This window comes from Mustela nivalis (assembly GCF_964662115.1).
Source record: "Mustela nivalis genome assembly, chromosome: 2".
Classification (NCBI taxonomy): domain Eukaryota; kingdom Metazoa; phylum Chordata; class Mammalia; order Carnivora; family Mustelidae; genus Mustela; species Mustela nivalis.
In genome coordinates, this window is record NC_139021.1 from 156,007,111 (window position 1) to 156,033,673 (window position 26,563).

The 26,563-nt window shown below is 49.9% G+C and overlaps 1 protein-coding gene across 2 annotated transcripts in view; it reads right to left on the reverse strand.

Annotated features, from left to right (window-relative positions):
- The window catches only part of TLL2 (tolloid like 2), a 119,283-nt gene that overhangs the window by 9,469 nt on the left and 83,251 nt on the right, over nt 1-26,563 (reverse strand). The window contains exons 10-17 of one of the 2 annotated variants that reach the window (XM_082722144.1): nt 24,256-24,358; nt 14,166-14,282; nt 13,037-13,182; nt 12,341-12,536; nt 4,790-4,915; nt 3,967-4,061; nt 3,201-3,381; nt 1,951-2,076 (exon numbers count right to left, since the gene is read on the reverse strand). In XM_082722144.1, the coding sequence (XP_082578270.1) occupies nt 1,951-2,076; nt 3,201-3,381; nt 3,967-4,061; nt 4,790-4,915; nt 12,341-12,536; nt 13,037-13,182; nt 14,166-14,282; nt 24,256-24,358 (1,090 nt within the window). Of the gene's footprint in view, nt 1-1,950; nt 2,077-3,200; nt 3,382-3,900; nt 4,062-4,789; nt 4,916-12,340; nt 12,537-13,036; nt 13,183-14,165; nt 14,283-24,255; nt 24,359-26,563 lie in introns of both variants that reach the window. The other variant, XM_082722143.1, reaches the window with a different exon arrangement.

Consider the following 26,563-nt stretch of genomic DNA (forward strand, 5'->3'; position numbering starts at 1 on the left):
ACATGCGGAGAGAAGCAGGTCACTGGTGGGCAGCCCCAGAGGCCCTCCAGGGGGAGCCTCCATCTCTCATTCGTGATGGGGTCATTATCAAATGTGGGGGGAGGGGTCAGCCTGAGTCAAGTGTCCTCTGGCTAGAGAGTTTATTTGGATTTGCTGCCTTCCTGGAGGCGCTCCAGTGACACGTTTTCCCTACTATTCCTATTCATGTCATGGTTATCCTTGGAAAGAGGGTAGCTAGTGGTTGAGACCACAGGCACTGAGGTCAAATGGACTTGGGTGCATCGCCTGCAAGCCGTGGGACTTGGGCACTTACCTAAGTCTCGGTGTCCTTATTTGTAAAAAGGGTACCCACGTCGTAGGGGGATATGTGGACTAAATGAGACAATGCATTCAAAAGGCTTAGCAAGTGCCAACAGAGGCCTTCATCACCATGCCTCCCACATATATTTGTTGTAGATTTTTGAAGCAGCTTCATTTAAAGGACACAGATGTTGCCTTGGCTATGGTGCTGTTAGCAAAGAGGGTTCCCATGACTTGCTCAGTGGGCAGTGTCTCAGTCAACAGCCAGAAGGTGTGCTGGGCACGACGCTAAGCATTTTGAATGCATTCCCTTATCTGCTCCTTAACACTTTGCAAATGAGAAAATAACTTTAGAGATGGAGAGTGACTCGCTGGTAAGGGGTGGGATCGGGACTTGAACTCAGGCCTGCCTTTGGTACAGGAAACAGAGGGAGCTGAGGGCCTCATCAGCCCCATCACCCTCACTGCATCCCAAAGCTGCCCTGAGCTGCAGGAGGAGGTGCCAGCGCCAGTGGGAGCAGTGGAGGGCTGGTCAGGGGGAGGAGGAAGGGGAGGGGGCAGGCAGCAGCTGAAGGGAGGTTCCTGCTCGTCACAACCTCGGCCCTGCAGCTACACAAAGGACAAATGCCAACAGGGGTAGGGGCTCAGCGTCTGGGACATTTGCTGCTACACCCCTGTCCCACTCCTGGAGGAGCCCATAGGAAGGCAGCCGGTGTTTGGATGGCAGGACCTTAGTCCCTCCTGGCCTCCCCCACACCACAGGAGGCAAGCCTTATACCAACCCACGACCACCCATGTCTATGTCACAGGGCTGGGGTTGGGGGGTGGCCGCACCCTGCTTCTGAAGCTGTCTCAGCTCATTCTGTAACACCCCAGGCCGGCCTGACCATATGCTGTGCACCCCTGTCAGATATCCTACCTTGGAAAGGCTTATCCTAGAGCAGGGGGGCCTGAAGTCTTTACTACTTCCCTCCCAACAACCTCCTCTGCAGGGCCCTATACTGAGCCAAGACCTTAGAGACCTGTGTGCTTATTAGAGATGCTCAAACTCCCTTCACAGGGTAAGGTGAGAACAGAGGGAGGCTCTTTCCAGAAAGATTGGACATTCAAAGGCATCTGGCCTTGAACTCCCAATGGTAAATGAAGCAGGAAGCAATCTTTTTAGAATTCTATTTTACTATTAGAGCTGTGTATGAAAACAAATATTATGAAATAGATGGTTGATATTTATTGACATGTCAGGGTCTCTACAGAGGTGCCCAGATTGTCTGAAATTCTTTGTAGGCATGCTTTCATTTACTCCTCACACTCCTTTAAGAAGAGGGTCTGTTTAGTCCCTTTTAAACAGAAGAAATGGAAGCTCAGGGAGGTAAAGAACCTGCCCACAGTCACACAGCCGGTAAGTCGCAGAGTCAGGATTTAACCCTAGGTAGTCAGATTCTGGAGCCTGGGGGTGTACCGGCTTTGTAACAGTAACCCCAGGAGGGTACCTGAGGGCACCAAAGCCTCCAGAAGGAGGGAGCTGCCCTGGGGAAAACCACGCTTTGGGAGGAGGGAAAGCAGGGAAAGGCCCCTCCCTTGCACTCTCACACACACGTACTCTCTGGAGGCCAAGGTCAGCCTGGCCTCCCAGGTGCGGTGCGGCCTCACCTTCCTTGCAGTCATGCCCGTTCTCATGGAGCCGGTACCCGTTCCTGCAGCGGCACAGGTAGCTCCCGGACGTGTTGACACACTCGTGCTGGCACCCGCCGTTGTCCTTGGCACACTCGTCCTTGTCTGCGGAGAGCGACAGGCTCTCAGGGCAATCCCCTTGCACCTTGGAGCTCCACTCAAAGGTAGCCTCCACCAGGGAGGCTCCCCGATTGCCCAGGGGTGGGCGAGGGCAGCATCTGCTGGGTGGTCCTTGGTCCTGCCGTGTGCTGAATTTCCTGTACTCCCAAAACACTTGAACAAATCTCTGTGTCCTTTAATCCTACTGCCTGCCCCAACAAGGAGCTCCTTAAAGGGGAGGCTAATATTAAGAATAGTCCTAGGAACAATAATACAAGTAACTGCCGTGAATTGAATATTTATGTGATGGGCACTCCCCGAAGCAATTTCATATAGCATCTAAGTCTGTTCTCATACAACCTGAGGAGCCAGGTGACTCTGTCCCCATTTTACAGATAAGGAGACTGAGGCTGAGGACACGAAAGTGCTCATGGCCACTCAGTGATTGAGCAGCTGGCATGATGCAGAAGCCTGGGCTCCTTCTTCCTGACCCCACGCCCCCTCTGGCCTGTGGAGGAGGGAAGCATGTGGGCCCCAGGCAAGACGGCCCAACACCCGTCCTGCTCCACCACTCCCAGGTCTTGTGCCCTTGGGCCGTTCTTGACTTCTGGCCTCAGTTGCCTCACCTGTAAAATGGAGTCAGTATGTGTCCTCACCTCATAGGGCTATTGGGAGGAGGAACTGAATTGGTATGTGGGCTTAAAACGGAGTCCAGCTCAGAGTAAGCGTTAGCTTGTATTTGCTCTGCTGTCCCAGCTCAAGTTCTAGCTGTTGTTGTCACTGAGGTTTTTGTAGCTCAAGCCAGCTCCTTCTGGTGACAGTCGAGCACAGGCCTCCCTCCCCAGCCCTTGACACCGGGATCGCTCCGGGGCTCACTGACATCTCCCTGCCCTAGCCATAACTGGTGATAATGTGTCACTGAACATTGTGTGCTTTAGTTTCGTGAGGACAACGAAGACTCCTTAAAGAATAAGGAGGTGAAGCCCACCCAGCACTTAAGCACAGGGACCATAAGCTAGTTAGAGGCCAGGAAGGACTGTGCTGAGAGGAGTAGGTGGGTGCCCCAGAGGCTGAGAGCCTGCCCAGACCTGTCCCCTGCAGTCCGTGACCTCGTTTCCAGACCCGCACACCTGAGAAGAAGTGGGCTCTGAAGCCACGCTTGGAGACCGTGTTGTCTGACTTGAACTCCACACGCATGTTGTTGCTCTGGGAGGTGATGACCTCGGGCATCTCGGAGCCACAGAACTTGCCGTGCAGCCTGGCATCAGGGGACAGGCCGCTGCGGACCTCCACAAAGTCATACTTGCAGACCTATAAGACAGCGTGGTGGGGAGCCCTCCGGTACTCCCACGGCTCCAGCCCAGACTCCCTACAGGACCCCTTTCTGACAGCCACACCCTCCGCCAGGTTCCGGGGGAGTGTCCTGTCAACTCCTACTGGGATCCCTCTGGCCCAAGGTGTAGACATGGGGGCACTCACGCAGAGCACTCTGGGGATGGGGGAGCTCTACCTGGGCCTTGGCTGACTTGCTCATCCCACAACCACTGCCCAAGGGAGGGGACAGGCCATTCCTACCATCCCGGTCCCCAGCTGCATCTCACCCCGGCTGTTCCCCTCAGCTGGACACTAACCCCCAGACTCCTACCTCAAGGGGACATACTTGTCTTGACCACCTCCCACCCCCAAGGCCTGCCTCCTTCGCTCTGGTCCTGCTTCTCCTTGGATTCAGCCCCCGACTGTAGGACGCAACCTCCCTGCCCGCCGAGCCCCTCACGGCTTTGCAGTCCCGAGCCACCACCCGACACAGTCAGCTAGAGCGCAGGAGCATACGTCATTGCCTTCCAGCTCAAACACTTCAAACTGAAGGGAGATCCTGTACTGGGCAGGGGCCACCACCTGCCAGACGCAGTTCTTGTTGGTGGGGTACTCCTTCGGCCACCCCGGGCTGGTGATGGTCCCGTTCAGCTTGGTAATAAAACCACCACAGGCCACTGCACGGGAGAAACAGGAGGAAAATTCATTTGGTTTTAGTTCCAAGTGACTGCGATTTCCCCCAAGCAGCGATGAGCCCTGCTGTTCTTTAATAAAAAAAAAAAAAAAGTTTGATAACCTCAACTGATTAATCCAGCATCTTTCCCTCTAGTCTGTTTCCACGGAGGAACTGGAGGGTTGAGGCTGAGCACAAGTCTTTGCCGCTTTGTGAAATGATGCCCATGCTTGTGTGCTTACCGGTCACTCAGTGGCAGAGTTGGGGACCAAGTGACTTGGACCAAAGGTGACTGAGGAATGTTTGCAGCAAGCTACGCACCTCTCCTGCTTCCGTGAACAAGCAGTGTCACGCGGGTGGGCAAGGGAGACGGAACACCATCCCCGTAGAAACGGAATGAGTGAAATGGGCTATTAGTTGCATCCCGTGAAAGTGCCTGCAATTTTCCTTTGCTTTTATTTTTTATCTGAATAATTGTGTGAATGTTTCTCGGCCGCAGAAGAAACTAGACCGTGGCTCCGGCTGCCGTGTCTGGGGTGCAATTCTTATAATCTGGGCAGCCCTCTCACATTGGTGACTCGATGGGGTTGTTCTTCCTTCCGAGAGCCAGGGGCATCCCCCACCACGGATCCCATCACCTCGCCCACAGCCCACAGCCCCCTCACCTCCCCACATCTCCTGAGACTTGTCCCTGACCCCTTCCTATTCTTGCCTTGCAGATCCAACACCAACCTTCACACGTCTTCTTGTCGGCGGCCAGCTCGTAGCCAGGATCACAGGAGCACTTGTAGCTGCCCAGAGTGTTCACACAGCCCTGCTCACACCCGCCGTGATCTGGCCAGGAACACTCGTCCACCTCTGTTGGAGAGGAAGGGGACCCGACTAGATCATCACCAAGCCCCCTGGTCTGCTCCCCATCCCATTCCCCATCACAGAGTTCCCGGAAAATGTCCTCTGAGAACAAGAACAGCTTTTGATGACCCCCTCCCCAGGAGCCTCACGTCAATGTCTCAGAAACCAGAAGCAGCTCTAGCCAACACGGAGGTCTTGAGAACAGAAAAGTATCTTGTTAGCCAGAAGCAGGGCCCCTCTGGAGGAGATCAGGCCTGGATGATTTTGTTCTTTGAAGGGTTCAGTCAGGGAATACAAGGTGATTTTTTAAAAATCCCACACCAAAAACGTCATCAGTTTTAATGCCATGGAACTGGGAGTCTCCCCAAATATGGAACTTCATAGGGACATTAAGCGAAGGGTAAGAACAAAGGGGCCCATTTCTAGATGAAGATGTAGAAGTATTCTCTAGAGATAGAATCAGGACTTGTGATTTAGTATTTCAGAAATAATCTGAAACAGTGTGCTCAGGGAGACCTTCAAGGTTACAGAAAATGCTGAGCTCTTAGGTTAGCCAGACCTCCCAGGAGAAAGTACAGGAAGGGGCCACAGTGAGACTGAGTTAGCAGGGGACTTGGACGGGATTCAGCGCTGACAAGTGCGCAGTGATATGTTGGGGGCAATTGAAAACAGCAGGTGGGATGCCAGGAGAGTTGTCCTGAGAAGGAACCCGGGGTCACTGGAGAACCTGCCCGGAAATGTCAGTCCGTGCATCCCTGGAGGAAAGAAAAACCCGGGCCATGGGCATCTCCAAGAAGAGGATCAGAAATAAAAGGAGAAACTAATCATTTTCTGTTGCCAAGCTTGGGTCATCTACCCTTGAGAGGAGACACTGTGGCCTCACCAAGCCAGAGAGCCAAGCAAAGGAACAACAAAACCCTGAGGTATCTTCCAAAATAAGACAAAACCGAAAAAGCAAGATGTGGGAGGAAGAAAGGGAAGGGGTGGCATTGGTTCCTAACAGCACAGAAGGCAGGAATACAGCGAGCCCAGGGTTGGCCACAAAATCTTCAAAAGCCTACATTACACATAAAAGGAGAGAAATCGGGACATCTTAGAGTTGGTGAAGTCCAGGAAAGACCCCCCAGTCCTGCCCTTACGCCATGACCCTTTCATTAACATTTCTTATGGATGGCTTTGCAGACCCTGCTTGAAATCAATGAGACCTAGGACTCTCCCTGTTTTCCAAAAGTATTTCTCATCCTTTGAAATGTGAATTGTCAAAATTCTGGCCCCTTGCAACGTCTACCCCAGTGGTCCTGCAGCACAAGCAAACCCTGCAACCAGGCTGGCTCCCTCTGCACTGCCCTTTCCCCACTCAAACAGACCCGTTTCCTTCCAGCCTTCCTTATCTACGGGGCAGAACATACTCGTCTACCTGCTCACCCTTCGCTGGGTAAAGAAACCATGTGAATGTCCCATCGTCACACACAGTGGGCAGTAAACTTGGGTGACTCTAAGAGTGATGTGTTGTTGGGCTCAGCCAAAGCTTAAATGAACTGGCCAGTAGGGGAACTGAGTATAGAAGACATGCTCTAGGCAAGGGGTTGAACTTGTTCATGGCCTCAAATAAATGTAAATATGAAGTATGCTAAAATAGTAACAATCTTCCAATTACTTATTGCTTTACAAGAGGCAAAGTGCTTTCTTTGGCATTTGCTAGGAAGAATAGGAGGAGGGAGAATCAATAATAAGGAGAAATGGAGAGTCCAGGCTTCTAGGGTGAGCCAGACAGACCTTGGTTGGATCCATACTGGATCATGCCCCCAAAAGATTGGATGATTTAACCTCTCTGAGCCTTCTTCCTGCTTTAAAAATTAGAATAGTATCTGCTTTTAGCATGGTCGGAGCTGAAAATGACATCCAATACACAACAGATCTCACTACAGACAACAGTGGGGTTGCTTTCAAAATCCCAGTGGGTGGAGAGACACAATGATGAGGGCAGTGAAAGGGATAGGGTTACCTGGGCATACCTGAATCAGGTGAGAGTGCAGTAGTACGAGAGGAGGGGAGAGGGACAAGGCAGAAACAGAAAGAAGGACAGTGTGTCAAAGATGGGCCAGTGGAGAAGAAAAGAGATGGGCAGAAAGGCAGCACAGCAGAGTGAAGAAACTGGCAGGTGGGTGCAGGGGGAGGGTAGAAAAGAATGATGGGAAAAGCCCATCAAAATACACCAAGATAAACACGGATCATGTCGGGGCCAGAGGGAGACTCTGATGCCAGAAGGTGACATGACAATGGGAAGGACACACGTTTGTCATAGGTAAGAAAGGGAAGACCCCAGATGAACAAATGTCCAGGGGCCATCTTACCCATGTGCAGGGAGAGAGGACGGTAGACTGGTTTGGGGACTAAGGCAAAGGGAATATAGTTCCTCCAGGGAACTAGAAGGGTAGGACATTTATTTGCCCCAGGAAGGTGGGTGAAAGTGGTAGAGTCACATCTGAGCTTCTCCCAGCAAGAGCCGTGGGATGTTTGGCCATTTTCAACCCTACTTCAACTTGGATGGATGGCGTGGAAGTGTATGAGGGGCCCTGCCCTCAGTGGGAGCCTGGGTATCCTTGGAATCACCTCCACAGTGAGGAAGCAGCATCTGTTCCAAGCCCACAGATTCATGCTTGCTCTGGGCCACAATGGTCAAGGCCAAGCCTCCTAGAAAAATCTGGGAGATGGTGAGAGGTAGGAGAAAAAGCTGAAAAGGCAGGGCTCAGCCTTGCCGAGTCATAGCTCTTTCTTCTCTGCCTTCTTCAAGTGGTATTAGTAAGAGAAGGAACCATTCCGTGTTTAGATAATGAGATGGCTCGGGTAAGATGGCAACAATTGTTTGCAGAGAGAGAGAGTTAAGGAATGAGATGGCAGGACACATCCCTAAGCTTTTGAAGAAACACCTGAAGGAATCCGGTCCCCCTTGTCAACACCCCATGGGGGTCCGCTGGCACTGGGACAGAGGGGTGTGGGGGTCACTGTGGAAATCATATGACCAAAATGGCCAACCCTCAAATGCCGCCATCTCCTGAAGTAAGTGGAGACGAGCTCTGCCTGCTGCCAGGCCCGCGGGCTCTGAGAGAGACTGCCATCTGGCACCGGGAGGGGGGTGCGGAGGCCAACTGGCACGGCGGCCAGTGCCACGCGCCAGCTGGGCTCCGGGCAGAGCCTCCTGCTAACTGGCACCAAGGCAGGACTTTCTTTCTCTTGGTCCAACTCTTCTGCATGGACTTTGTAGTTCCTCTTCCAGTTTCTTTCATGGGAGAAGTCCTGACACACGCCCTGGGCACTGTGTGTTCCCACGACAGTCTACCGATGGCTTTTCTGGAAAAAGATTGAGCAGAGGAAGCTGGCTGTGTCCGGTCCTGAGGCCTGTAACTGACCAACGTGGTCGCTCTCAGCCTGTGTGGCTGTCCAGCACTCGCAATGCAGCTTGTCCAATTTCAGGTGCGCTGGCAGTGTAAAAAGGCACCGGATTTCCAAGACTTAGAATGAAGAAGCCCATAAAATATGCCACTAAGGTTGTGTATATGAATTACCTATTAAAATGACAGTCTTGTGTGTGATGGTAAATGATCATAAAATTGATAGATTGGGTTAAATAAGATACATTCAAATAATTCCACCTGTTTCTTTTGGTGGGGAAGGAGAAAGGTGGCTGCTAGCCAGTTGGAAATGACATCGGGGGCTCACCTTTGTGACAACTCCTATTTCAGTGGGACAGCACTGCTCTAAAATGCGGTCTCGCCTTATTCCTCCTCCTGGGAACCCGGAAAAGGAGGCAGAGAAATCAGCAGGAAGCCCAACCCACAAGTGAGGAACCTGAGCCTCATTTCCTCTTTCATGTATTCATTCCCCGCGCAGGGAGTACCTACTGAGCCCGGCACGGGCCAGGCACTGGGAGCACAGTGGAGCACGGAGCGGGTCCGACCCAGTCTCTGAAAGGAAAATGACCGCAGACGCCTGTGAGGGATGAAGGCAGGACAAAAATCCAAACCTGGGGTGCCACGTCCAAGGCCCTTTTCCCCATGTTTCCACGGCGTCCGGAGGGCAGAAAGGCGACCAGGCTGAGAATCAAATCACAAACACTAAAGAGAAATTCAACTCCCCCTTCACTTGACTTGCCTGTGATGGTGGGTCTCTCGTGGGAAGAAGGCACGGGGGGACCCTTCAGATCCTGGGTCTGTTCCTGCTCTGCCCCCTCAGAACTTCTGTTTCCTCAACTGTCAAAGGCGGGGTAATACTAATGCCGACTGTTCTGAATGGGGCTGTTCTGAAGAGAACGTGAGATCACTCACGTGGTTTCTGGCACACTCAATACAGTCCTTTCTCTCCCCTCTAAAAGGTCCCCCAAAGCTTCCACCAGTCCTGGTTCCTCTTTTAGGATTCAGGGTCAAGCTCTCTGACGTAAAAGGGATGTCAAGCCAGGCCTGTGCATTAAGTTAGTGTAGGTGAGCCTCGGGTAATGCCTTCATGGGCATCTAAGGAGACGTTTGCAAGATGAGAATTGAAATGCCCTTGGAGTCCGAGGCTGGGCAATGCAGCCTCGCCCCCAGGCTGAGGGCCTCTGAGGTCGCAGCCAGGCCACCGACATTTGCCTGTAGTCCTCTTTCACTGGCCTGAGCTCTGGAGGACAAGGACTGTGCTTTCCTCTGTATCCCCAGCGCCTAGCACAGCACCTGACGCATGGCTTGATGACCGCTGAATGAATGCTGACTGTGGCGGAGGGAGGAGGAGGGGTCTTCCAAACTGCAAAGGCAGCTGGGTCTTGTGGGTACCCAGAGCAAGCTGACTCAGTGCCTTGCACGCCGGTGTAGCTGCCCTGAGGGACGTGCACCTCACTGCGGCCTCACTGGTAGGGTTGCCACAAAGACACCCAATAGGCTTGACTACATTTGAATTTAAGATGAATGTGTCTTATCATTTCTTAACCACGTGTGCAATATTTGAGACATGCTTAAACTAAAAGATCATTCTTCATTTTAAGTTCAAATTCAACAGGGCATCCTTTTTTTTTTTTTTTTCTGGACTGGTTGCCCTTATCTCCAGTGTTAGCCGGTACTCTCAAAACCATGCACCGCCAATTAGCAGCAGCACCAGGAATGAGGTGTGGGTGGGTCAGTGCCACGGGATTACTAACTCCGCAACACCTAATTTGACAGAGCAGAGGATGGATGTCAGAGGAGAGGGACAGAATTAGAATAAATCTTTCTAATCATGCGTGACACGTGCTAAGCAAAATCAGGCCTCCGGCAGCCGTCCACATTCTAGTCCCTGGAACCTGTGAATCCATGAGCTTACTTGGCAAAAAGGACTTCACAAATTTGATTAAATCAAGGATCTTGAAATAGATTATCCTGGGATCTGGGGATGGGCCCACTGTCAGCTCACGGGTCCTTATGACTGAGAGAGGGAGGAGGACAGTCAGGGGCAGAGAGAGAGAGGTGCAGCCGTGGAAACAGAGGTGTGTGACGCTGCAGGAGACAGACTTAACCGGCCAGCCCTGGCTTGAAGATGGAGGGGCACCCGAGCCAAGAAATGCAGAGGCCTCCTCTAGACACGGGAAGAGGCAAGGAAATCTGACCTCCAGAACTGGAAGACGAGAAAGTTCTATTGTTCTAAGCCTCCACGATGATAGTAACTTGTTATAGCAGCCACAAGAAACTGATACATGGCAACTGCAAGAAGAAATCGTCACTTCCTTTTTGCCAAAGGTAACAATAACCACCTCAAAGACTCCTTTAGCAAAGACAGTTCCTGGGACTAGCCATTAGACAATGTGCATTTGCCTACATGGTTTGGTTTTCTCCCGACAGCTCTACAATAGCCTCGTATGTCATTTCTAGAAGCAGACGATTTGGGGTTCAGAGACTTCGGGTCACTTGCTTCAGGCCACCCAGCAAGCATCGCTGGTGCTAGGTCATGTGTGGTCTGGGCCGGGGCGGGGGGTGGGGTGGGTCGCACAGACTAACTTTCCGGGCATCTCAACCACAAGCTGACCTGCTACAGCCTGGCTTCTTTGCTTGGGAAGGAAGGGACCACATTTTTTCCTCCAGTTATCCACAGTCTTATGATTCTTGTTCTGTTTCTGCTTGGGTTTCGCTCTCCCAGATGCCTCGAGATCAAAGAAGATGCCCCACACATCTGTGGGGCCCTTTTCAGCTTGGAAAGTGTCCCCGCAGCCATCATTTTGGGGGGCTTCACAATGGGTTAGGTAAAATGGGCAGATTGCTTCCCCTTGTTTCACAGAGAGCAAACCTGGAGTTTCAGTAAAGACCAAGAGTTGCTCAGGCCCACACGGCTCCAGATGGGTTCCTCTGACACCCACGCACTTACGTAGAACCTGGGACAAAGGGCTAAAGAGGGGGCATATGCGGAGAGTGGGAGTAAGAGAGGGACCAGGATTTCTGGACCGGCACAGCCAAGAGTTCCTGGAGAGGAGGGAAGGAGGGGAAAGCGGTTCCTCCCAGAGGTGAGTGGTGCTACTGAGCTACAGAGCTCAGACGTGGCTTAGATAACACTATTCAGTGGCTGCTAGTGTGCCACCAGGCACCCGATCACAGTGTGCTCGGGAATACCTGGGCCCCCCTTTACAATGTGGTCTGAGGGGCTTCCAGGGCCCAGAGAGCAGGGAAGGAAGACCTGCCCCCAACAGAGGAGTCCTGAGAAGCCCCTTCTGCAGGGACCAGGCACGCTGTGCTTCCCATGCCATTCTGGGTCACTTTCATCAAGACTCTGAAACACAGAAGGTCCCCAAGACCACATGGAAATTTGTTCCCTGTACCCCTCACTCTCCTTGCCACTCATGGGGAGGTTTGTACACCGGGGGCTGGTATGTCAGCAGCTGAGGAGGGAGGCTGCCTCTCGGGCCTACATCAGGGACTGCAAGGCAACACTGCCGAAGGGGTTTGAGCTCAGAAGTCAGACTGCACTGGGCTTCTTGACCTGCCTCTTAATGATCTGAGTGACCCCCAAGCAACCCTTCTCAATCCTAATCAAATGTGATCCAAACCCAACTCAAAGGGTTATTTTGGGAATTAAGTGACATCATGTCCACCAAGCACCTTGCAGTTTCTGATACACAGTAGGTGCTCAATTAACAAGAGTGACTACATGAATATTTATTATCAACACTCAGTTTCCCTGAGGTTTACTAAAGGTAAACTTATTAAATCTAGTTTCCAACCACAGTGGCAGAACTTTCTGCCCTGTAGCTGCCCAAGCCGTGCCTGCTCATGAATCAGTGGTGAACTCAGTAAGAGGCAACTTGAAAATGGGTCACTGCCTTCTCCCTGCAGGGAGCCTTGTTTGTGCTAAGGTTCCATATGGGTTTTGTGATTCTTAAGCCAGGGGGGCAATACCTCCTCCTGTGACTAAAAACGGAAACAAGCTGCTAATTCATACCCTTGAAAAAATTGGCTGCAAAGCCCGCTTTATTGATAGAGCCGTCGGACACAAACTTCATCCACATTCTGTGGGAGCTCGATCTCACATCTTCCGGCTTCTCATAGCCACAAAAATGACCAATCAGGGCGCTATCCTCCGTGGGGCCATCGCGGATCTCCAGGTAGTCATAGGCACAGCTGTCATGCCTTTCGATCTAAACAGAGAAAAAAGGCAACATGGAAGGTGATGGATGGTCTGGCTTTAAGGCTTTTTTATCTGAGAAGGGAACCTAAGCAACACTCTCAAAGATCTAACCAGGAGGCAGAGGGACCCAAGTGTGTCCTGGGTTCTCCAAGCTGTCCCTTACTTGTGGAAGCCCAGGGAGAACCAAACTGTGCAGACTAAGAGACGATACACATGGAAGACCGGTTCTATGCAACTTCCTGGGATTTGCTCCTAGACCTTCAGTCCCCTCCACCCCCGCGCCACCTCCCCCCCACCCCTGGTTGGCTGTTGGAAAGGAGATGGATGCAATTTCAAAGTTTGCAAAGACGTTGAAGCCAAATGTCCAGGTACGATGCCTCGTGAGCTTGAAATGGTCTCTCAGGTTCTTGTTTGCAACCCACTCAATGGAAACCCATCTTTATGGAGCAGAGAGTGTCTAGAAGAAGTTGACAGTTACTTCATCCTTGGGAAAACCTGAGCGGTACTCACCTCAAAAGCTTGGAAGGTAAGTCCCACGTGAAACCCTTCTGAAACCGTAATCCTCCAAACACATTCCTTGGAAGGTCTGTAGTCATCGGGGTAGTTGGGAGATTGAATCTGACCAGCGTCTTTGTTAATGTCTCCCCCACACGTAGCTTTAGGAAGAGAGCCAGGAAAGGAGGAATGGGGTTCCTGGTCAGACCTTGGGAAGGAAATGAGTGACCCCACGGATCACCACTAGGTGGCTCCACGTGGCAACATTTTCATCTCCACCTAACCGGCACTGTGCCTCCGGAAAGGCACAATTTGATCTGTTGGCAACTTGGGATTTTTTCCATATAGAGAAAATAACCATGTAAGGCAGTGGTTCCCCATCAATGTTGTGCATCACAATCACCTGGGAAATGGTCTGAGCTGTGGAAGCAGGGGCTGCATCCCTAGAAGTTCTGATGCAAGGGGGTCTGGGGGAGCTCCAAGTAACAGTGATGTCTGAGTTCCCCGAGGGATTCTAATGTAGAGGCCAGGGGACCACTGACACAGAGGGGGACGCACACACACACACACACACACACACACACCTTATTTCATTTATAGAAACAAAACCTTGGCCTCTCCATAATTACAATTTACCAAATATGTGGAATGGACTTGAGCAGAAATGCGCTGGTGGCAGCTGCCTAGAGCCCAGACCTATTTGTTTCCTCAACTCAACCCCATGGTGGCCTCAGAGGCCCTTTCAAGAAATACGGTTGTAAATATCCTGATCTTTTCTGAACAGAGGCCCAGAGTGGTTGGGTCCTTTGCTTGGGCTCGCACAGATTCAGAGGTTGCTTTCATGTCCTCGGGTTCACTACCCTGGATGGGCCCCCCAGCTGCACTGAAATGGGGTTCAGCGGGGTGGTGACAGGTAGATGATGACACCTGTTCTGAGGGAAGCACTGCTGCCCTCTCTGCTTCCAGCATGTGGAGGAGGGGGCCCCCGGGGGGATGCCTCGGCCCAGCCCCTGTGGTGGGTGCCCCGACCCCCGGGGCTCTGGCAGCTGCCATGCAGGCCTGGGTGCAAGAGGGATGGGGGCTGCGTGGGAAGGTCAGAGCACAGCCAAAGCTCCCCTGTGGGTTTCTCTCATCATGAACCAACCTTCGTACACTGCGAAGAAACCCTTGCCCAAGATGCTGCTGCTGCTCCGGAACTCCACCCAGAGCCGGCTGTCCGTGGAGGTGAGGGGCTCTGGGACTTTATTGCCACAAAACCTACCTGGGAACGGAAAAGACAGGTCAGGCTGCCGGCAGACAGCGAGAAACTCATTACAGAGAGAGGGAGCGGCGTTTCTTCAATGTGGCGCCCTGTGAGCAGGAGCTTGGCTGTGGCGATTCACCCTGTCACGCAAAGAGGAATAAAGGACCGACTTCTAGAGGATTCCAGACACCAGTCAATCGAAGAACTCAGAGTGTAGCCCAGACACGCCCTCCTCTGCCATGTGGGTCTGGTACAGGTGTGGTGGGTAATGGTCTGAAACAGCGATGGACGTTCCCCGCCCGCGGTATTTCCTACTACATACATGCCCTTCTTCTGCGGGTGGCATGCCTTTGGGAAGACATTCTGCTTCTCTTGCCTCAGAAAAGGGATGCCAGAGAACATATGATAAAAAAAAAAAACAAACAAATCTTGTAGGCTCTTGAATTTCATAAGCCTAGTCACAATCACAAAGTTTGGAAGAACTTTGTTTGGAAGAACACTCAGTGAGGAAGAGCACATTTTCCATTTTCACCCTTGTAGTCTTAGAAAGATTGCTAGGATGAACAAGTGCAGGAACCAGAGAGAGAGAGGATTAGAGAAGGGATGATGGACCTTCTAGAAGGACCCCATACACTGTCCCACCCTGAGCTAAGGCCCTTGATGGAAAAAGATGATAGAGACCCCAAGTGGGTTTAAAGATCTGTGAGAAGGACACAAAAGCAAAAATGAACTACTGGGACTTCATCAAGATCAAAAGCTTCTGCACAGCAAAGGAAAAAAATCAATAAAACTAAAAGGCAACATACAGAATGGAAAAAGATATCTGCAAATGGCACATCAGATAAAGGGCTAGTACCCAAAAATCTATAAAGAACTTATTGAACTCGACACCCCCCCAAAAAAACAATCCAGTCAAGAAATGGGCAGAGGACATGAACAGACATTTCTCCAAAGAAGACATACAAATGGCCGACAGACACGTGAAAAAATGCTTAACATCACACAGAATCAGGGAAATACAAATCAAAACCACAGTGAGACACCACCTCACAGCAGTCAAAATGGCTAAAATTAACCACTCAGGAAATAACAGATGTTAGCAGTGATGTGGAGAATGGGGAACCCTCTTAAACCATTGGTGGGAATGCTAACTGGTGTAGCCACTCTGGAAAACAGTACGGAGATTCCTCAAAAAGTTGAAAATAGAACTACCCTATGACCCAGCAATCACACTACTAGATATTTATACAAACGATACAAAAATAATGATTTGAAGGGGCACCTGCACCCCAATGTTTATAACATCAATGTCTGCAATAGCCAAACTATGGAAAGAGCCCCGATGTCCACTGACAGATGAATGAATAAAGAAGCTGTCATATGTATATATGTATGTGTATATATATACACACACACACACACACACACACATATATATTGCACAGCAATCAAAAAAGAAAGAAATCTGGGGCACCTGGGTGGCTCAGTGGGTTAAGGCCTCTGCCTTCGGCTCAGGTCATGCATGTTCCAGGGTTCTGGGATCGAGCCCCGCGTCGGGCTCTCTGCTCAGTAGGGAGCCTGCTTCCCTCTCTCTCTCTGCCTGTCTAGAGAGGCCTACTTGTGATATCTGTCAAATAAATAAAAATAAAAAATCTTTAAAAAAAAGGGAAAAAAATCTTGCCATTTGCAATAATGTGGATGGAACTGAAGGGTATTATGCTAAGCAAAATAAATCAGAGAAAGACAAATACCATATGATTTCACTCCACATGTGGAACTTAAGAAACAAAACAGATGAACATGGGGGAAGGGAAGATAAAAAGAGAGAGGGAGGGAAACATTAAGAGACTCATAACCAGGGGCGCCTGGGTGGCTCAGTGGGTCAAAGCCTCTGCCTTCCACTCAGGTCGTGATCTCAGGGTCCTGGGATCAAGCCCCACATCGGGCTCTCTGCTCAGCAGGGGGTCTGCTTCTCCCCTCTCTCTGCCTGTCTCTCTGCCTACTTGTGATCTCTATCAAATAAATAAATAAATCTTTAAAAAAAGTAAAAAAAAAAAAAAAGAGAGAGACTCATAACTATAGGGAATAAACTGAGGGTTGTTGGAGGGGAGGTGGGTAGGGGGATGGGGTAACTGGATGATGGGCATTAAGGACGGTAATTGATGGCATGAGCACTGGGTATTGTATGCCACCGATGAATCACTAAATTCTCCACCTGAAACTAATAATGTATTATATGTTAACTAACTTGAATTTAAATAAAATCTTTAAAAAGTAATAAAAATAAATAAAAATTAAAAAAGGATCTGGGAGAAGGACAGAACTGTGCCCCCACTTCCTGGGCAGAGCCTGGAGGGGCAACAAGACCTTAGATCCCCATGTCCCACCTGGGGTCAGAATAGAAGCATCGACACATTCATCCAGACATTAGGCAGGAGACAGGCATGCAGAGCTCTTCAGGCAGAGGGGTATGGAGGTGACTTTCCCGTAGTCCAGAGGGTGTGCGGAGCCACAGGGCATCACCCACTGTATGTCTTCTAGGGAGATGTGGACCTGGCACCGATCTGAACTGGCCTGGAGTTGAGATAAGAAGGAGGCCCAGCAGCCACTTATGATTCTTTGCTCAGACAGAGGGCTAGAGACCAGGCAGGAGGACACACCGTAAAGCCACCTGGGATGGCAAAATGGATGCCTCCCCTGCCACCATGCCTTGGGACAAAGTCAATCCCTTATCGGACCCCCACGTGGAAGGAAGAAAACACAATCTAATTGAAGTTAACTTCCCACTACCTGACAGAAAGGTATATAATTGCTGTTGAAATTCTGTTATTGAAAAAAAAAAAAAACAGAAATAAACATATATTCCTCAGACACTTGGGTCTAAGTCTGAAATTTGGATCTTCTACAGAGGAAGAGGCCAAAGGTCATGCCTTTCCTGGTATATAGGAATCTTTGACCCTATAATTCCTAATGCCGTCTAAAGGTGGCAGCCATGCAGCAACCTCTTCGACCTCAGCCACAGCAACTTCTTCCTAAAAACCTTGCCAAAGGCAAGGGAAGCAAGGGCAAAAATGAATTATTGGGACTTCATCAAGATCAAAAGCTTTTGCACAGCAAAGGAAACAGTCAACAAAACAAAGAGGCACTGACAGAATGGGAGAAGATAATTGCAAATGACATATCACATAAAGGGCTAGTATCCAAAATCCATAAAGAAGTTATCAAACTCAACTCCCAAAGAACAAATAATCCAATCAAGAAATGGGCAGACACGAACAGACATTTCTGCAAAGAAGACATCCAGATGGCCAACAGACACATGAAAAAGTGCTCCACATCACTTGGCGTCAGGGAAATACAAATCAAAACCATAATGAGGGGCGCCTGGGTGGCTCAGTGGGTTAAGCCTCTGCCTTTGGCTCGGGTTGTGATCTCGGGGTCCTGGGATCGAGCCCCACATCGGGCTCTCTGCTCAGCTGGGACCCTGCTTCCCCCCTTCTCTCTGCATGCCTCTCTGCCTATTTGTTATCTCTGTCTGTCAAGTAAATAAATAAAATCTTAAAACAAAACAAAACAAAAACACAATGAGATACCACCTCACACCAGTCAAAATGGCTAAAATTAACAAGTCAGGAAACAAGTGTTGGCAAGGATGTGGAGAAAGGGGAACCCTCCTACACTGGTGGTGGGAATGCAAGCTGGTGCAGCCACTCTGGAAAACAGCATGGAGGTTCCTCAAAAAGTTGAAAATAGAGCTACCCTATGACCCTGCGATCACACTACTGGGTATTTACCCTAAAGATACAAATGTAGTGATCCAAAGGGGAACATGCACCCGAATGTTTACAGCAGCAATGTCCACAATAGCCAAACTATGGAAAGGACCTAGATGCCCTAAAAAGATGAATGGATAAAGAAGATGTGGTATACATATACAATGGAAAACTATGCAGCCATCAAAAGAAATGAAATCTTGCCATTTGCAATGACCTGGATGGAACTAGAGGGTATTATGCTAAGCAAAATAAGTCAATCAGAGAAGGACAATTTATCATATGATCTCCCTGATATGAAGAATTTGAGTGGCAACATGGGGGGCTTGGGAGGTAGGGAAGGAAAACATGAAACAAGATGGGATCGGGAGGGGGACAAACCATAGAGACTCTTAATCTCACAAAACAAACTGAGGGTTGCTGGGGGGAGGTGGGTAGGAAGAAGGTGGTTGGGTTATGGACATTGGGGAAGGTATGTGCTATGGTGAGTGCTGTGAAGTGTGTAAACCTGGCGATTAACATACCTGTACCGCTGGGGCTAATAATACATTATATGTTAATAAAAAAATAAAAAATTAATTAAAAAAAAAAGATGGCAGCCATGGCAGGATAGGAATGGGGGTGGGGTGGGACATGAGTTGAGCTGTACTATTAGTTTACAACACAGACCAGTCAAGGTCTACTTGGACTGGTGGTCATGGTTCTCTCAAGCTCTGACTATGGAGTCACTCAAAAATCCATTTAATGTTGGGGAAATGGGGAGGGACTCTTGATGAGTAGGGATGTGTTTTCTTTTGGGGTGATGAAGATGTTCTGAAACTGACTATGATGATGGCTGGTTGCACAACCCTGAACATACAAAAAGCCATTGACATGAATACTTTAGACAGTGAGTTGTATTATATGTGACTCATATCTCAATGTTTCTTATGTCTATTCAACAGTTATTTGGTGGGCACTCCTTTATCACCAACACCACTTGAAGTTATAATTCTCCTTTCCCTTCTGAGAAATAGGAGGAGTGAGGTTCAGGGAGGAATAAAGGCCACTGTGGCCATTTCCTGATGGCCAACTGTGGATACATTCTTTGCGGAGACATGAGGTAGAAGCTGCTAATCTCCTTCTGCTTCCTTCCGATTCTGGCCACCTGCAGCTCTCTGGCTCTGGTGAGCTTAACATTAAGTGAGATGAGCTGAAACTTCTGCCGAGAAATTGGCAAGGAACAATCCATCAGAAGCCCATAAATTTTCCGTAATGGTTACTCCGGCATGGCCAATTAGTGTCAATTAATTCTTGGAAAACACCACGGAAACGTGGGGAAGTACTGCTTACCAGTGAGGAGAGAGGCTTGCTGAACAGCCGTTCAACAACGTGGGATCACAAAAGGAATTCCTTCTTAGCCAAACTGAGTTTCAAGTCCAAATTTCTCCTTTTAAAACCCCAGCTGTCACGGCCACTGGAGACTGTTTGCAAAAAACAGAGCGACTTCCCATGCCTGCCTTGCTGCCTAAGAACCGAACCAGATGAGACAAACCACCCACTACCACCAGACCACAGGACAACCCTGGTCCGCTCACTGCTCTGGAGGAGGGAGGAGTTACTGCCTTGGCAAACACAGACTGGCTGGGATAAATTACAGATTACTTCTAAGTAACTTCTCTCCCCCAATTGCTGTGTATTCTTAACTAAAACCTTGTATTCTGTCCCCTGTTTTCTCAACACTCCCATCTCCACCATAATGGTTCTAAGGAAAGCCTTTTGCTTTTGAGCTTGACATTGTCCTAGGTACCCTACATACATTATATAACTGCATTCTGCTACCCCCAAATTAGGTACTATCCATAACCTAGGTTATGAGAAAACCAAGGATTGTAGAATTTGAGTTGAGCTGCATTCACTTTGAGTTACAGTCTAAGTTGTAAGTGAAGTGGGATTTGAACCTCAGCAGTCTGGGATCTTGACCTTCACCATCAATTTCACCTCCTAATTCATCACCACTGTCACCATCATCAAAAGGAAACTTCAGTATTCGAGGTGCAATTCTGGACACGGTCCGCTTTTGGATGAATAGACAGGAAATCTGGTCTCTGGGAATGTACACATCATTCCCCGTTTGGACACAGACAGGAACGAAGGTCAAAAGCCTCCAGCCACACAGCGAGCTTGTGGCGATGCCAGCCTTGGCTCTTTGACTCCCACCAACGTTCCTGCTCACTTGGGAGACGGCCCCCGGCCCAGGGATCCCCAGTAGTGGGGCCATGCGACTCTGATCAGCCAGCCTGGCCTTTCTGAACTTCCCTCCCTACTTCAGGGAAAAGTTGGGAGAGGGGCTTTGTGTGTACTGTGGTGGTACAGAGTGCTCAAAGACAGTTCTGCATACAAGAGTGCATTGTTTGAGTAATTCCTCCACCAGAAATAAGGGAGGGGAATCCAATTAACATGACAGTACTTAAGAGTACTGGTAAATTCTCTCTGTAGGCCACCCCCATTCCTCCCCACTTCAGGTACAATCTCATGAGTGACCCCTGAAACTGAAAAACCAATGTGATACCTTTAACCAATGGTGATCTATTCTCATTCTACTTACACTTCTCTTTAATCACTTTGTGAAAAAGTGGGTCCCCAACAGCCCCCTTCCAAGAGAACGAACAGGCTGGGCAGAAGCGGGACTAGAGAAAAGGTGGCAAATCCCCGAACTGATGCTGGTTCCTGGCTTTCGAGGAGGAGTTTAATAAGGATATCAAGAAGAGGAAATGCAGATGAGGACACTACAAGTGGACTCCGTGGGGAGTCATAAAGGGTTCATTCATAAAAAGTTATGCGTCCATTATGCCTGGATTTTCACACACTGCCCTGGGAAAATATGCAATGCACAGTTTTTCAGAGCAAGATGCATACTTTCACAATCAGCCCTAATCCGCTCTCCCTCCTGCCAAAGGGGCATTGACCTGCCTCCTCCCAGCAGATTTCATGGCACTGACCCCTCCCAGGGACCAGCTCGGCCCACACAATGCACTTGTTCCAAACACAAACGTGCACTAACAACTGCATTTGGAAACATCAGAGCAGGGCCAAGTCGTTGGCAAAGGAGAATTCCCGCAAACGAAGAATGACGGTTACAGGCACTGGGCCATGCCTTGGCTGCGGCACACGGACACACACACACACACACAGTACAAAAGTGTGTAAAATATGAGCCCCAACCCGCCCCCCCAAACCCAAACAAAGCAAACCATCACCAACAACAACGAATGGCAAAAGCCACATCTCATCAATGGAAGTGTAGTCAGAAATGCCAGGATCTGCAGTGAGAAAGTTCTTGTTTCAGGTTCAAGAAAAGGGAATCCCTGGAAATGCCTCTGGCTGTGCCCAGTCTCAGGAGCGTGTCTTGGCCCTCTCTGGGGAACCTCAGTTAACAGAGAGCTTCCTTCCCTGAGCCCTTTGGGTCTACCACATTCCTCTGGGGGGCGTTAGGGTTGCCAGATTTTGCAAACAAAAATAAGGGAAGGCCAGACGCATTGGAATTTCAGCTAAACAGTGAATCATGCATTTTATCTGACGGTCCTACTACTGGGATACCCTTCTCAGAGGCAGCAGTCCCCACTCCTCATGACGAGGCCATCGGAGTTCTGGTCTGATCTCAGCCCCTAACTGGCTGTGCGGACTTAGCGAGTTGGTCCACGTTCGAAGAGTGTGGACTCTGCACTCTCCTGGTGAAGGTGTGGGCTTAGGGACTCTGATCCCTGCCTTGTCGAGGGGTTCATGATTCCGTGCTGTCATGGAAACTCCCCCACCCCACACAACCCCTTGTATTAGTTTAATTAGAAAATACTACCTGAATGCATTCTTGTAAAAAAATGTAGAATTATCCAAAAGTATACAAACCAAACCTCCAAGCTGACCACTACCTGTGCCTCCTCTCCTTTCTCAAAGGTAACCAGCTGCGGCTGTTTGATGAGCACCCCTGCCGTCCCTTTTCTATGTGGTGCTAAACAGGTCCCCATGCACCTACATTGACTGGGACGCAGGATCACTCCCTGACCCAGCTCATGGGGATTCTGATGCGGTGGTCTCCCAGGGATCTGTATTCACAGAAATCCTCCCAGCCGACTCGGGTTCAGGAACCAGGTTCAGGAACCTCTGCTAACCCAGAACACAGCCCTCAGTCTTTTTGCCACACCCAGTCGGTACTACCTTGGAGGCCGCGCCTCCTGCTGGCTGCGAGCATGCGCTGTGTCTGCTTGCCTGAGACAGGAAGCGGAAATCCAGGGCAGGCAGCCGCCGCCCTGCTATCGGGTAACCAATCCCCTTTGTCCTATAGCGTGCATGCTCCTGGCTGTGCTCGGCTTGCCTACCTAGATGGCAAACTAGCCCACCGATGCCACCGATGGTGGTGGTAACCTGGCACCCACTCTCAGAGCCTGCCATGGCGGCTTTCTTAAGCACTAGTGCACACAGATTCCTTTCTGTTTGGACCTCTGGGAATTGAGACTCATGGTCTTCTGGACGGAAGGGGTTTATGTGATCTTCCCAATGAAAGCTGACCTGGCCGAGTCCCTGTGGCCAGACAGAGCTTAGTATTTGCCAGCCCGCTCGGGGCCACCCAGACCCTCTGTCCCAATCTCTTATGACCTACCCAGAATCTGACTCGAAGGCACGCGTGGTCTGGCTACGGAACTCTCCCCATCTCCTCCTGTTTCCGTCTTTCATCTGCTGTCCCAACAGCAGCTCACTCCCAGGCCAGACAGTCAAAGAATAACCAGAGCGGTTTTTCTGCCCTTGTGAGGATATGCCAGGGACAAAGATCTCAGTGAAGGCTCAGATTTATCAACCTGGAAGCCCACCCTGCTATTGCTCTAAAAATGAGGACGATCCACTAACAGCCAAAACCCTTCCATCTGGCTCCTTATAAATCTACATCCCTTTCTGGCTCCCCCATTGCTATTCTTTAGCCAAATGAGTCCCTATGTCCATTTCCAGGACACTGTGCCATTAATTCTCTATACTTTCATCTTTTCAGGTCACCCATGGGAGATTGCAAATTGGTGACCAATCCTGAATGAACGGACTTTTCTCCTTGTGCCACCTGCCCACTGCCTCTTGTGGATAGGTCCAAGCTGCCTTGTCACGTATGAGTTTATGCACTGTGCATCTACCAGAAAGGGTACACGGTTATTGTAGAAAAATTAGAAAATATAGCTAAACAAGGAAAAAAGAATTTAAAAATTCTTAAGAGAGAGAGAAAGTATGCAGGGTACAGGAGAAAGGTACAGAGGGAGAGGGAGAATCCTTGAGCAGACTCCACGCTGAGGGCAGAGCCTGACGTAGGGCTGGATCTCATGCCCCCGAGATCATGACATGAACCAAAGTCAAGAATCAGACGCCTAACCGACTTAGCCACCCAGGAGCCCCCAGAATAAACTAAAACAAAAAACAACAAACAAAACAACAACAACAACAAAATCTCCGTCATTCTGAAATAACCACTATATGTTATTTATTTATATTCATGATTCTACTTGATATTTGTACTGTCGATCACAGAATGGTTTCTTCCAGTGGAATCCAACCTGTACATGTTTTAAGTAGTTTTGTTTTGAGTAATTCTGGTCAGGATATTCACTTGGCCACACTCCCCACCACTCCTTCATTTATTATCCAATCCCCTCGTCCTCACGTATGCCTTATTTCTGAGGGCAACTGAGTTTGCAAAGCCTCAAAATATACATATAACAGTATTTTTATTAAAATGGAAGTCAACCTCATGTTGTCTTTCGTAACACCTTTTTGTGTAATGACATACAGGAACCCCTTTCTGTATCAATAAGCAGGCACCTCCAACTTTATTTTTAGTGGCTGGATAGTTTTCCCCTGGAAAGTTGTATCCCAGTTTTTTCAGCGAACCCCTACTGTTGAACATGTAAACTGTTTTCCATTTTTCCTGCTCCAGTGAATACCCCCAGAGCTAGAACTTTGCATGCTTCCTTAATTGGTTCCTTAGGATACATTCCAAGAAGCAGAATTGCCGGGTTGAAGGGCAGTCTCGGTCTTAAAAGCTTTTAACACGTGCTGCCAAATGGAGTGCTCGGAGTTTTACAACGACACCGACCCTTGTGAGCTTCCTGTGTCCGCTGTCGGGATGGGCCCTTCCGCATGTTAATGGCATCCCATGGAACAGCCCATCACCCCTCTCCCAAGGCCTTCTAAAGTCAACTTACCCAATAAGGGGGCTTTTCTCCAGTAACCATCCCGGACCTCCACATAGTCATACCAGCACAGGCGGCTTTTAAACAAATCCATGGATGTGAAGTTCAGGATGATCTGTAAAGTGTGACCGTAAAGTGAGTTTTGGCAGCAGAGCCCGAGGACTCTTGAAGACCCATCTCGCATGCCCGTGTTCTCACATTACCTCTTAGCATACAGAGCTCTCAGACCACAGTGGGAGCGTCCTCGCAAAGACACGCTCACAGGAAACCTCGTGACATGAAATAATAAACCTTGAGCAGGATGGGGAGTAAACAGAGGAGATGAGTCCCCTGGTTCTGTCCTGGAGCTTTTGAAGTCACTCGGTGGTTTATAGGAAACAGAATACATTAAAACGACGGGCTGGGACGCACTGAGACTGGGGATTTAGAAGGAGGTAGGGGTCAGTGAAGTTCAGAGATACAGAAAGATCTTATAACATCATCCATCATTCCAAAGGCCTGGGGTTAGCCTGGGTGCATCTGAGCAACCACCGTGATCACTGTTCCCCCTCGGCCATGACCTCACTCTTCTGGGATGGGGTGTAGCCGAAAGCTTTCCTAGAGTCAGTCTGTGTGTTCGTTCATTCCTGCATTCATTCCTTCTTTCGTTCATCACACCATTGTTAGCTGACCACCTACTGTGTGCCCGTCTGTGTTGGCCAACTGACATTGAAAGATCAGCAAGAGAGGGCTCTTGCTTTTAGGGAGTTCAGAGAACACAGAGGGTTCAGGCCAGTTAGACAGAACACTCTGGAATAAATGTGGAAAAGAGAGGGACGCACAGGAAGGGAATCCTGCAGCTCCAGGGAGGGAGAACTAGAGGCTGCCGGGATACATCTCAGAAGAGGTGGCATTTAACCTAAGGGGAATAGGGACCCAGTGGGCAGAGACACAGGGCAGGAGCGCATTTTGGCGAGAGGGACTGACATGAGCTCAGGCAAGGAGAGTGTAGGTCATGCTGGGTGGCTCTGGAATGGGGAGTGAAGGCTGGGGAGCCTGGGGTTCAGATGGACTAAAAAGGAAGGTTTCAGTTCTTCTGGACATGCTGAGGCCATTCCGTGGGTGTCCTTGTCCACAAAGAGTGGAGGCAGGTGGGTGGCCCTGTGGACTTGGCACACAGGCACTCTTCCCATAAACCTGCTACCCTTCCAGCTTGGGGCATCCCTGGCAGATGGCCCAAAGCAGAGTTCAGGCATCCCTCCTTCCTCATTCCATCCAGCCCCACCACGTAGGGTACCCATGCCATGTCTGCCAGGCTCGGCTTGTCTCTGCTCCATCATTTCTCTGCTCTCTTCACTCACCAGGGAACCCATAAAGGCAGCCCTGCCCCACTATTGCAACCAGGTCCCTCGGGTCTCTAAGCAAAGCCCCAGGCTGGAAGGCTGCAGGTCAAAGTTCCAGGGCCTTCCCAGCCAGACTGAAAGGGCTGTTATTCGTTTGTCCCATTCTCCATGCCTCCCCTGCTTTGAACACCTCTCTGGGCTTCAACACACCTGTCCTCTCTCCGCTGCCCTCTGGCCTCAGCTGGCTCCCGCCCTCCCTGCTCCCCGGTGACTGTGATGGTCCCTTAGTGCAGCAGCATTTCCCTTCCAGCTTCCCTGTGCGCAGGTGACACCAGTCACGGGGGTGCAGCCCTATGCTGTCATGTCTGCTTCACCTCTATTGTTTATCCCTGAAGCTGACAGACCTCTTTCCCTTAAGATGTCTGTGTCCCTGTTGCAGGCCAGTCTGGTGTCCCTTCAGCAGCGCTGTCTGCATCACTCCGGCCACGTCCTGGCCCCTTCTGAGCACTTGGGCTTCTAGATCTATCTTGCTCTGACATCTTATGTTCATCAAACTCCTCCTATGCTCAGAGAACTTCCATGGCTCCCCCTGCCCCATCTCATAAATTAAACTCTCTACTTACCTCCCAGAGCCTCCAGCATCCGTCCTATGTGAACTTATTTCCTTGTGTGCCCTGAGGGATCCCGCTAATGGACGCTTCCCCAGGTCTAGCTCCAGCACCCCCTGCCTCTGCCCTGAGACCCTTTCTGACTGCCCAAATAGACGCGGCCTTTCCCTCCTTGGGACCCTCTCCTTGGCCCCTTATGGTGACTGCAGAGCAGGCGTCTTTAAGAGTCAGGCAGATCTGGATTTCTGAGCTCTACCACTTACTAGCTCTGAGATCCTACTATCACTTACTAGATCAACCACTTACTAGCTCTACCACTTACTAGCTCTACCTCTCACTTGCCCACTTGCGTGAGTGATGTTTAGTTTCCTTATCTGCGAAACAACACGC